Raw genomic sequence first — 11608 nt, 5'->3', positions numbered from 1 at the left:
GTGAAAACCTGTCTCTACTAAAAATACAAAAATTAGCCGGGCGTGGTGGTGCATGCCTATAGTCCCAGCTACTTGGGAGGCTGCGGCAGGAGAATCGCTTGAACCTGGGAGGCAGAGGTTGCAGTGAGTCAAGATCATGCCGTTGCACTACAGCCTGGGCAACAGAGTGAGACTCTGTCTCCAAAAAAAAAAAAGAAAGAAAGAATGAACACACTCAACACAGCAAATCTGGTCTGTGACATGTGGTCTGCAACTTTAGATTGGGTATGGATTTGGTGGGGCGCAGTGGCTCACACCTGCAATCCCAGCACTTTGGGAGGTCGAGCCGGGTGGATCACTTGAGGTCAGGAGTTGGAGACCAATCTGGCCAACATGGTGAAACCCCGTCTCTACTAAAAATACAAAAATTAGCCGGGCGCGGTGGCTCACGCCTGTAATCCTAGCACTCTGGGAGGCCGAGGCGGGCGGATCACGAGGTCAGGAGATCGAGACCATCCTGGCTAACACGGTGAAACCCCGTCTCTACTAAAAATACAAAAAATTAGCCGGGCGAGGTGGCAGGCGCCTGTAGTCCCAGCTACAAGGGAGGCTGAGGCAGGAGAATGGCGTGAACCCCGGGGGGCGGAGCCTGCAGTGAGCCGAGATCGCGCCACTGCACTCCAGCCTGGGTGAAAGAGCGAGACTCCGTCTCAAAAAAAAAAAAAAAAAAAAAAAAATTAGCCGGGTGTGGTGGTGGGTACCTGTAATCCCAGCTACTTGAGAGGCTGAGGCAGGAGAATCACTTGAACCTGGGAGAGGTTTCAGTGAGCCGTGACTGTGCCATTGCACTCCAGCCTGGGCAACAAGAGTGAAACTCTGTCTCAAAAAAAAAAAAAGAAAAAAAGATTGGGTATGGATTCTTATTGGATGGGGATGTGTGGGTGTGTGGGTGTGAATTTGAGCCAGACCAGGCCTTGGATGTGAGTTCTGATTGTTGGAGGTTGTCTAGGTGTGCCTTCCATTTGCATAGGGGAGGTTGGGTATGAACTGAGGTGGACAGAATTCAGGGTCTCCAGGCATGCAGAGGGTTATCTGGTTGGATGTGGCCCTCTGGTTGTAATTCCACCAAAGGAGATCCTCAGGTTCGGGTCTTGATGTGGGTGTAGGGCAGGCCCCTAGCAACCCAGGGCAACCCAAACACCAGGCCAGTGGGATGGTTTTCCCTTAGCTCCAGATGCTACAAGTATCCCCTACCCATCTCTTGATCCCCCTTCCCCATCCCCTATCTAGCTGATCCTGGGAGGAGTTGTCAGTCAAGAGAACCTATCTAGACACTTCACTAGTACATAAGCCTTTATTTGGGGAGGGATGCTTGGGGAGCTGCCTCCAGCTCCTATGCTGCACAGAGGCAGGATTTCTTAAAGCATTTTCCCTGAATGAGGAAGAGTGTAGACTCTCCTCTGCCAATGCTAGTTAGGTGTGCCAGAGGACAAAGCGCCAAAGCTCGGTGGAGAAGGTTTCTGATGCATAGGAGGGAGGCGTTCACATGTCTCAGGGCCACTTGTGAATGAGGGCAGGGAGGCGAGGGGGGCCTAGAAGCTGAATGGGCATGTAAGACTTGATCAAAACAGAAACCTGGACCCTGCATCATGTCCTGTGACCCACCCTCCACTGTGGTGTAACCCTGGAACAGTCATTTTTCCTCTCTCAGCCTGTTTCTTCTCATCGGGGGAATATAGGCAGTTGTGTCTGCCTGGGGTGAGCGGAAAGAGGATTACTTCTGTCCATAGGCCACCTGCCTCTACCGCTCAGGCCAAATGAGGCAGGTTGGATGCCGCCAAGTTTCCAGCAGGCTCTAGAGCTATCCTAGAATTTGGGTAAGAGGAAGACAAGGGTTCTAGTCTCAGGTTTTCCCAGGATTTGTCCAAGACTTGGGGCCCAGCCAGGTCCTCTCCTCTTGTAGGTGGCAGGAAGAGAGTGAGACCTGGAGAGGTGGACAGGAGGGGCTGGGTTTGGGCCCACTCCCACCTGGGGAGCTGGTGACAGAGGTGTGTGTGTGTGTGTGTGTGTGTGTGTGTGTGGCCATTGTCACTTCTCCAAGGCTAGAATGCTGGGGAAGCTGTGGGCTGGACTGGGGCCTTTGGGAGGGCAAGAGGCCCTTGAGTCCAGGATGCCTTGGTGTCTAAATTGCCCTGCTGCTCTGGAACAGACCTAGGCATTGCAGCGGGCAGGCTGGGGCTGGGGCATGGCGATGGGGAGAGAAGCAAGAAGAGCTCCAGGGAGCAGAGGGCACCACAGTGCCTCCTCCCAGCACTGCTTCCCTGCCCCCTGGCCCCAGTGCTATTTGAAGTGAGACAGGAAGTGAGCAACAGGGTAGCTGGGCCCATCGATGCCCAGGCCCTGGCAGAGGCCCAGCAGGCGGAGGCGGGCCTCGGTGGGGCTGGGCCCGGCACAGGCCACACTGCAGTAGGGCTCCTCGTACTCGCCAGGCACCAGGGCCTCCTCCAGCAGATTGAGGCGTAGCAGGCCACGGTCGTGCAGGGCCTGCAGGGTCTCACGGCTGGCGGTGGAACTCAGGGCCTGTAGGTGCTGGGACACAAGGCACATGACGCCCACCAGATGGCCACGAGCACGTGGGTGGGTGGGCAGGGCAGGCCGCAGGCCGCAGGCCACCATAACAGCAGCCAGCAGCAGGTCCACGCCATAGAGCTCCAGGATCCAATCACGCAGGTAGAAGCCACCCATGCGGGGGTTGATCTCGATAAGCCGAGGCCCAGCCCCGGTCAGCTTGAGCTCCACGTTGAAGACTCCATCGAGCAGCCCACAGCCCAGGCAACAGCGAAAGGCTGCCTGAACCATCTGTGCCTCCTGCTCTGGTGCCAGCCCGGTAGGCATGCAGGCTGCCGTCTCAGTGAAGCCAGGCAGCCTCGTAGGGCCATTGTCGGAGACAAAGGCAGCCAGCAGCCGCCCACCAAACAACACCAGGTCTACATCGTGCTCGGTGCCCTCCACAAACTCCATCAGCAGCATGGCATTGCCCCAGCCCAGCCCAATGCCTGGGTGGTCAGCCTCGCCCTGCAAGTCTCGGGTAATCCGGGAAAAGTGCTCATGGCACTGTGGCGCATCCTCTACCAGCCGCACGCCCACCGCACCTGCCCCGAACTCCAGCTTCATGACACCTGGAAGGGGTACCTGGTGCACGGCCCTCTCTACATCAGCCTCGCTCGCCAGTGGGCAGCAGGGCACAGCATGGAGGGAGGGTGCAGGCCAGGGTGGGCCATGGTGGCGCAACAGGTGCAGCTGGGTGAGGCTCTTCTGCTTAGCCAGGCGCATGGCAGCTGGGGAGCTGCAGGGCAGACCTAGCTCCTGGCAGAGCAGGGCTGTGAGCACCAGGCAGTCATCCCAGTAGGAGAAGCAGCCATCTAGCTTGAGGCCGCGAGCCCGTACCAACTCTGCCAGCAGCCGTGCGTTCTCCTCATCCCTCCGGTGCTCGGTCATGTCAAAGTGGATGAAGGTCTGTACCAACTGTGATGCAAAGTGGTTGGGGTCTGACTCCACGAGGTGCAGCTGCAGAAGCCACAGGGCGGGGCATATCCAGGTCAGCTAGTACTGGGCGCTAGAGGGATAGGATGGGGCCTAGGATGGCCCAGGCCTTCGGGGGATACGAGTGCACAAACACTATGTGCTCAATAAATATGTGTTGAGGATTGACTGAATAAATGGAAGGGGCAGAAGTGGGACACCTAATACAGGCTGGAGGGGAGGGAAGGCATCCTAGAGGAGGCAATGCCTAAGCTGGGAGCTGAAGAATAAGAGTCAGCCAGGTGGCTGCAGGAGGAAAAGGCATGATCTGGGTGGGAGGGGCTGCAGCACAGATAAGAGGGTGTGAGAGAGCACGGCAGACTCTTTCCCACCGGCAGCCTCACTGGCCAGGGACTGCACAGAAACTACCAGGGCTGGGGCTTGGGACAAGTGGTTTGGTCATCATTCACCCCATGTGCTCTGACACTGGGAAGTGCCCACGGAGGAATCCAGTAGGGCCCCGTGCCCCTAAAGCTTACTGCCTGCTGGGGGAACCCAGGGCAGGGCAGCCTCTGAAGAGAGAGGGAGGGTGGCTCTCTGCAAAGTAACACAGCCTTAGCAGTGGAGTGACATTCCAAGTGGAGAAAACACTGAGCAAGGCAGGGGACACGGAGGTGGTGTCCCCAGGGGGTGCTGCATGGTGGGAGAGGGGAGAGGAGGCCAGTGTGCTAGATTAGGGCCAGTTTGAGACGGCCTCAGTTTTCTTATCTGTTCAATGGGGATAAGAATGTCTACTCGAAGCCGGGCGCGGTGGCTCACGCCTGTAATCCTAGCACTTTGGGAGGCCGAGGCGGGTGGATCACCTGAGGTCAGGAGTTCGAGACCAGCCTGACCAACATCGAGAAACCCCATCTCTACTAAAAATACAAAAAAAATTAGCCAGGCATGGAGGCACATGCCTGTAATCCCAGTTACTCGGGAGGCTGAGGCAGGAGAATCGCTTGAACCCAGGAGGCGGAGGTTGTGGTGAGCCGAGATCATGCCATTGCACTCCAGCCTGGGCGACAAGAGTGAAAACTCCATCTCAAAAAAAAAAAAAAAAGAAAAGAATGTCTACTCGGCTGTGCAAGGTGGCTCACGCCTGTAATCCCAGCACTTTGGGAGGCCGAAGCAGGAGGATTGCTTGAGCTCAGGAGTTCAAGACCATCCTGGGCAACAGAGTGAGATCCCGTCTCTACTAAAAATTTTAAAAATTAGCCGGGCAGGCGGGGCGTGGTGGCTCACACTTGTAATCCCAGTTCTTTGGGAGGCCAAAGCGGGCAGATCACTTGAGGTCAGGAGTTCGAGACCAGCCTGGCCAACATGGTGAAACCCTGTCTCTACTAAAAATACAAAAATTAGCCGGGCATGTTGGCGCGCACCTGTAATCCTAGTTACTCCAGAGGCTGAGGCACGAGATTCACTTGAACCCAGGAGGTGGAGGTTGCAATGGGCCGAGATTGCGCCATTCCACTCCAGCCTGGGAGACAGAGCGAGACTCCGTATTAAAAAAAAAAAAAAAAAGGCCGGGCGCGGTGGCTCACGCCTGTAATCCCAGCACTTTGGGAGGCCGAGGCGGTTGGATCACGAGGTCAGGAAATCGAGACCATCCTGGCTAACATGATGAAACCCCATCTCTACTAGAAATACAAAAAGTTAGCCAGGCATGGTGGCAGGCGCCTGTAGTCCCAGCTACTCGGGAGGCTGAGGCAGGAGAATGGCGTGAACCCGGGAGGTTGCAGTGAGCCGAGATCACGCCACTGCACCCAGCCTGGGTGACAGAGCAAGACTCCGTCTCAAAAAAAAAAAAAAAAAAAAATTAGCTGGGCATGGTGGCACGTGCCTGTAGTCTCAGCTACTAGGGAGGCTGAAGTGGGAGGATCACTTCAGCCCAGGAAGTCGAGGCTGCAGTGAGCTGTGATCGCACCACCGCATTCCAGTCTGGTCAACAGATTGAGACCCTGTCTCAAAAAAAAAAAAAACAATTCTACCTGCCTGGCTCGCTCCAGATTCTGTAAAGTGATGCCCTGCTATGAACTTGATTCAGGATCTGTATGCGGGTCCTGGGTGCCAAGTGTCAGGAATTCAACCCCAAAGGGCCCGCCCTTTCCCCAAGACAGAGCCAGGCTCCTTAGCCTGGCATTCAAGGCCCCCACTCTGGCGCTAACGCTGTCCCTCGCCCAGCCCATCTACCCGGGCTCCTCTCCTCCTTTCTGTGGAGGACTCCCTGCCCTCCCCAGGGCCTCTCACTCCAGGCAGGGACAGAACTAGCGGAGTCCCCTCACCCTCGCAGGGCGGCGGACTCAGCCCCTACACCTGGGCTTCCGTGTACCTGGCCAGGATGCCCCGCCCAAGCACCGCCCCTAGCGCGGGTGGTCCCGCCCCAAGGACGCCCTTTTGCTCCAGGCCCCGCCCCGGGATCCCGACTCCACCACTCGGGCCAGGACCTGGGGCCCAGCCCCGCCCCCGCGCCCCGCCCACCTGGAGCCCGTAGTCGCGCGCCGCCTCCCACACGAACTTCTTGCTGACGCCGCCAGCACCGACCACCAGCAGCTGCTTTCCCTCCATGAGGCAGCGCGCCGACCGCCGAAGCATGGTCTCCACCAGCGGCGCGGCCGCCGCCTCGTCGGCCGCCGGCCCTAGCCGCGGCGCGGCCCACAGCCCCTCGAGCGCGCCGCACGCCTCCAGGCACAGGCCGCAGTTCAGCTCCAGGGCCACTGGGGTCAGCACGCCGCCGGCCGCCGTCAGCGCGAAATCCACGCCTGCGCCGGGCGGGGGGCGCGAGCTCAGCGCCGGCAGCCCCCGCCCTCCAGCCCCTGGCCCTCGGCTCCCGGTCCCGGCCCTGGCCGCCCTCACTCACCCAGGAAGTCCGTGTGCGCCCGGCGCCCGCCGCGCTGCTCGGCACTCAGGCCGGCCTCCAGAGCCAGCACGGCGGCCAGCGCGGCCTCGGCCGCTGCCTTGACGCGCTGCCGCACGGCCGCCATCTGCGCCTCCTCGCCCAGGCCGCACTGGGCCAGTGCCACCTCCAGCGTCCTCGGCAGGGAGTTGTGGTGCCGTAGAGGGCGGTCCCCGCGGCCCACGCCGCACACCACCTGGGCAGGGGGCGGCTCAGTGGGAGGCCCACACACTCCTGCCCCCCACGCACACCCCCACCGCCTTGTGCCAAGATTCAGACCAGACCCCTCACTGGACATTCAAGAAGCCGCGTCGTCCAACGTGTCTTAAATTGCACACGAGCTATTCCTGCCACTCCCCATCTGGTCCCCAGACCTCTCCAGGGATTCTATCCAGGCTTCCAGGCCCAACTGGGGTCCCCCTCCAGGATGGCTCCTGCAGCCCTGGGGGCCTGGGCCACCCTGGTGTGCCCCACCCTAGCATCTCCCTGGGGTGCACCTCTCCCTACCCCACTGGAGCTCCCTGAGGGCAGGGTCGAATCTCTCCCTCTCAGTGTAGCCTAGAGCTGGGTACTCAGGAGGGTCCGTAAACCTTCCTGAACTCCCCAGCTTAGAGGCCCCTCCTGAAGGGGTCCAGGCACTAGAGGGTTATCAGGAAGCCCTGGGTCAGCCTCTACGTGGGCAAGAGCTCTCTGGGAAGACAATTCAGCCCCCTGGGCCCTGGTACTACCCAGCGTGGGGCTGAGCACAGGGGCAGGGGCTCTTGGTGTGGGAGGGATTCTGGAAGGGTTGCAGGAGAGGGAAGACGGGTCAGACCCAGTAGTTTCCCCAGAGGCAACTACGACCCCCCTAAGGATTTTGTCCTCTCTGCCCAGAGATGGCTCAGGGGCCCTTGGCAAACCACTACTGGGACTGGGCTGGGGTGTGGCGGGCAGGGTCACAACCTGGGCCTGGGCCACGCTCACCTTGCTCAGCAGTGGCCTGTCGCCCTGTGTCCGACACACCACAGCACAGATTCGCACAGCCAGGCCAGGGCCGGGTGAAGGACCATCTGGGGGAAGACGGGGAGGTCTAAGGCCAGCACAGAGTGGCCAGAAGGCCACACCAAACTCCCATCCCTGGCCAGCCCAGGTGGCTCTCACCTGAGCAGGGCAGCTGGACAGGTGGGTACACAGCCTCCACCAGGACACTCTCCTCCTCCTCCAGCTTCTCCAGCAGCGCCAGCACTGTGTCCACCACTGCACCCAGCTCTACCCGCGGGTGCAGACGCAATGCCTGCCGCCCCCGCCAGCGCCAGCCACTGAGCTTCACAGCCACCTGCAGCAAGGAGGGGAAAGGGGCCTCCTGGACACCACCCCAGGTACTGCAGGGTGGGGCGCTTCCACCACAGGAGCCGGTGAGTAAACAGGCAAAAGGGCAGGGGATTGCCCTAGAGATGGGGCAGGGCAGCGGCAGGGCTAAGAGGTAGAGACACCTTCCCAGCCAGACTTGGTAACTGCCTGGGTCCCATCCTGCTGGCATCTGTACAGACCTCGGGGTGGGCGAGAGTCTGTTACCTGCAGGATATCGCCCAGGGCCTCGGAGCGCAGAAAAGCTTCCACTTCCTCTTTCACCAGCGTCTCCTGGCCCTCTTTGCCACTCAGCTCTACCAGCCGTAGCCCTGGGCTGGCATCCCCTCCCCGCAGCAGCCCTGGTGGCTTGTAGGTGAAAGCCAGGGTCTCTGGCACAGCCACACCACCCTGCTGGGCCAGCAACTGCCTTGTCAGCAGCCGGTCCTCCAGCAGCCGGGCCAGCTCAGCCGAAGCTCCTGTGGGGCAGGTCAGGTCACGGGCGAGTTCTGCTGCCTCTCGGCCCCGGCCGGGCCCCAGGCCCAGGCCTGCCAGAAAGTAGGTGGCACGACGCGGGGGGACAAAGTCATCCAGGAATGTCAGGCCCCCAGGGTGGAAGCTCACAGCCTTGGAGACTAGCAGGGCTGCCTCACCCGGCTGCCCGGGTGCTGGCACCTTCATCAGCCAAGCAGGGGACAGGCAAAGGAGCATGTTTCCTGTGGTCAGAGAAGGCAAGTGGCTGGCCAGGGAAGGCTTGATGCCCCATGCCCGGGCCCCTGGATAGCGGAGTGGAAGCAGCTGATCCCAGAACCCATCCCCACTCGGCATGGCAGCTGCTCTGGTGGAATGCAGGCAGTTGCCAGGGTTGGCGGGTATTTTGGGATGTGGCTGGGCCAGGGCAGGACTGCCCTTTCTATAGAAGGGGATGGGGAAACTTGAGCACACACTCACCCGGGCTCTGGACCCCACCCTCCAGCAGCACAGGCAGAAAGGTGCTGGGGGAGCCCAGAACGCACAAGGTCACCTCCGCCCCAGGACAGCCTCGGGAAAGAGAACATGGCCCAGCTCACCAGGGGCGCCCTTGCTGTCTCTCTGCCCACCTTCCACCACCTCCACACCCATGGCCCCACCCTGGGCCCCCAGAGTTTTCCCAGGAATTGGACGAGACAGGGGACAGGCAGGGAGTGGAGGTGCCCGCCAGTCCTGCCCTGTGAAGCTGGTTTCCCCTTTCTGCAGCTGTTCCAGAGGTGCCATAGGCTGGGTGACTAGAGACCTGCGTTCTAGCCCGAGCTCTGACTTTCTGTGTAACCTTGGAGGAGTCAGTGTTCCTCCAAGCCTCAGTTTCCCAGTTTGTACAATGGGACCAAGTCTGTGATTCTCAGGTATTCTGTCTGTGAACCCTCTGTCCACAGAAAATCTGGTATATACAACAGGTGTGGAGGGGCAGAAGGGGAGGAGTCTGGGGGGTCTCAGCTGCTGAGCTGCCTCCACCACAGCTCCCAAGACCTTTCTCTAGAAGCTTCAGTGCCACACAACGTGGTTTCCCAATCCCAGGGCTGGGTCTTTTTGGGGAGGGGGTGAGGGCAGGGAGCCCAATCCTTGACCTCACTGGTGCCAGATGCCCTTGCAAACAATGTCTGCCTACCCTAGGCCAACTGGCTGTGCCTTCCCTGCCTTCAGATGGAACCAGAGCCTAGGGGAAGGGGCTGACCTTGACAGGGATGGGAAAGCAGACTGGGCTGAGGGCCCCTCCCTGCCCCCAGAGGTGCCCCCCTCCAGGGAGCCCTTGGGCACCTGTGCGGGGCACCTGGCTGCGGTCCTGGGTCTCCGGAAGGCCAGCTTGCTGCAGACAGCTCTGCAGGAGGCTGTAGTAGTAGACACTCCAAGCCCGGGCCTCGGCCCCCTCGGGGGATCCCTTGCAGTCCAGGCCCACGTCCTGGCGCCAGGAGCCAGGGAAGCAGCCTGTGGGCGGCAGGCCAGAGCCCCCTCCCCAGGGGCCCTCTTCCTCCAGGTCCTTGGAGCCCAGTGGGCAATCCCACTCGGGACCCGATGGATCCAGGGAGAGCTGAGAGGGCAGAAGTGGTGGGTCTTGGGCAGGGTGGGCCAGTGGGCACATTTAAGTCACCCAAGGGTGTAAGCCCCCCACTCTCCCAGCCTGGGCTATGTTCAGGGCTGACACCATCCCGGGGACTAGGAGAGGAAAGGCTTGTGTTGGGGGTGAAGGCTTGTTAATGGGAACGCAACCGTGGGAGTGCTTTGTAAACTGTTCTGTGTGGTGCCCCTGGGGGGATGGCAGGAAGCAGTGTCCTGCTGGCCAGCCCCTCCCGCTCCCACCATGCTGGGCTCCGCCTTAGCTTGCTTCACAGCAGCAGAGTTTTCTGCTTGTTTTGTTCATAGAGGCAACCCCAGCACCTAAAGCGTGCCTGGCACACAGCCACTTTTCAGTAAGTGTTTGTTGACTGAAGAGTAGATGAATGAACGAACCCAGCCATCACTCTGGGGTGGCTTATTTCTCTCTTATGACCCGGCATGGAGTGTGCTGACACCTAAATGTGATTCCACTGTCATCCCCGCATAGGTCTTGAAGCCCTACTGTGTGCCCAGCCCTGGGCTAGACATGAGGAGACTAGACAGTATCCCCTCTGCAGATATTTTGAGTCATGGAAATGCTTTCTTTGGATGAAACCTAACGTCCCTCCCCTCTCTGAGGCTGGCACCCCCCCCCATATGGGGCTGCTGGGAGGCTTCGTGTGAATGGAATTCTTGTTCGTTGCAGTCCCCAGGCCTGGACAGGCCTGGCAGCTGAGTCTGTCCTCCAGGGGACAGGCTCAGCCACCTTGAGCAAGTCGTGAGGGCTCTTTGGGCCTTGTTGCCTGGTGTCTGCCCTATCCCATCCCCTGGGGGCTGATGAGGCTGGGACGAAGAGAATCTCTTGGTTGTTGGGAGATGGTGTGCTGTGGCCCAGACGGCAAAGGACTGGGCCTCACTCCTGGGCTCGAATCCCAGTTTGCCAGGGCCAGAGCCTCTGTGCCGTCTCCTAGAAGGTGAGCTCCCTGAGGGGCCATGGAATGAATGAATGTCATAGGGCACTAAGTGCCCTGCTCCCAGGACGCAGCCGCAGCAGGGTGGGGGTGGGGGAGCTGGTTGTGGGTCTGAGCTGTCTGCAGGGGGCAACTCCCAGGCTTAGGTCCTGGGTGCTGTCTGCTGTCCTCTGGGCCCACTCTCTGCCCAGGGACTTGGGCCTTGTCGGGGAGGGACCACAGGAGACTCACCATCTCGTGGGTGGAGTGGCTGAGAGACTGATGGCAGAGACAGAGGGACAGAGAGACGAAGGAGTCAGGGCAGCCAAGTCCCTGCCTGGCCTTCCAGCCCCTAGACTTTGGGAGTGGAGAGGTGGCCGACACCTGTCCCTGCAGAGAGAGGCCAAGGCCGCCCCACCCCCACCCGGAAGATGGGGAGGGATTTCTGCTGCCCAGACCGAGTGGCTCCTGCTCCAGCGCGGCTCACAGGTCCTTCCTGCCCTGGGGTCCCAGCTCGGCTCTGCCCCTCCAGCGCGGGGTAGTGGGGGGCGCCGGGTCCCGGGGGTGGGGGGCGTAGCGTCGAGGGTCCCGCCGCGGGGCGCGGGCGCCCGGGGCCCTCGTCCCCGCGACTCCTGCCCCCGCATCCCCCCTCCCTGGCTCTCCCCAGGGCGGGGCCGGAGCCGGGGTACCTGGCGGCGGCAGCGGCTCGGCGGGCGTGGCGGGCGGACTCAGAACGGGCGGGATGCAGCGGCGGCGGCGGTGGCAGTGGCACAGCGCCCGGCCCAAGCGGCGCCGCTTTATATAGAAACGCCTGGGGCATGCCCAG

General features: G+C 60.8%; 1 protein-coding gene across 11 annotated transcripts; it reads right to left on the bottom strand.

Annotated features, from left to right (window-relative positions):
* Positions 1–1314: 1314 nt before the first annotated feature.
* CARNS1 (carnosine synthase 1) lies at positions 1315–11608 on the bottom strand. 11 transcript variants are annotated; one of them, XM_055269953.2, is made up of 10 exons: positions 11472–11608; positions 11035–11134; positions 9557–9827; positions 8714–8803; positions 7991–8478; positions 7577–7751; positions 7400–7485; positions 6401–6632; positions 6022–6302; positions 1315–3546 (listed from the first exon to the last, which is right to left on the bottom strand). In XM_055269953.2, the coding sequence occupies exons 1-10, from the start codon at positions 11600–11602 to the stop codon at positions 2320–2322; spliced, it is 3081 nt and encodes a 1026-aa protein (XP_055125928.2). In that variant the 5' UTR covers positions 11603–11608; the 3' UTR covers positions 1315–2319. The 11 variants fall into 11 exon arrangements, with proteins under 11 accessions (XP_055125928.2, XP_063499504.1, XP_055125929.1 ...); XM_063643434.1 differs by having other exon boundaries at positions 9557–9850; positions 11035–11061; positions 11472–11605; XM_055269954.2 differs by having other exon boundaries at positions 11035–11061; positions 11472–11531.

The sequence above is a fragment of the Symphalangus syndactylus genome, chromosome 1, assembly GCF_028878055.3.
Source record: "Symphalangus syndactylus isolate Jambi chromosome 1, NHGRI_mSymSyn1-v2.1_pri, whole genome shotgun sequence".
Lineage (NCBI taxonomy): Eukaryota > Metazoa > Chordata > Mammalia > Primates > Hylobatidae > Symphalangus > Symphalangus syndactylus.
Note: the sequence above shows the minus strand (reverse complement) of the source record. Positions and strands in the feature narration are given on the sequence as shown.

Bases quoted from the DNA above. Each gene is read 5' to 3' on its own strand.
- CARNS1 (XM_055269953.2), bottom strand. From the start codon at position 11,602: ATGCCCCAGGCGTTTCTATATAAAGCGGCGCCGCTTGGGCCGGGCGCT. The intron at 9,828-11,034 runs GTGAGTCTCCTG...CTGCCCTCTCAG, and splicing joins GCCACTCCACCCACGAGATG to CTCTCCCTGGATCCATCGGG. The intron at 3,547-6,021 runs GTGGGCGGGGCG...TGGCTTCTGCAG, and splicing joins CGCGCGACTACGGGCTCCAG to CTGCACCTCGTGGAGTCAGA.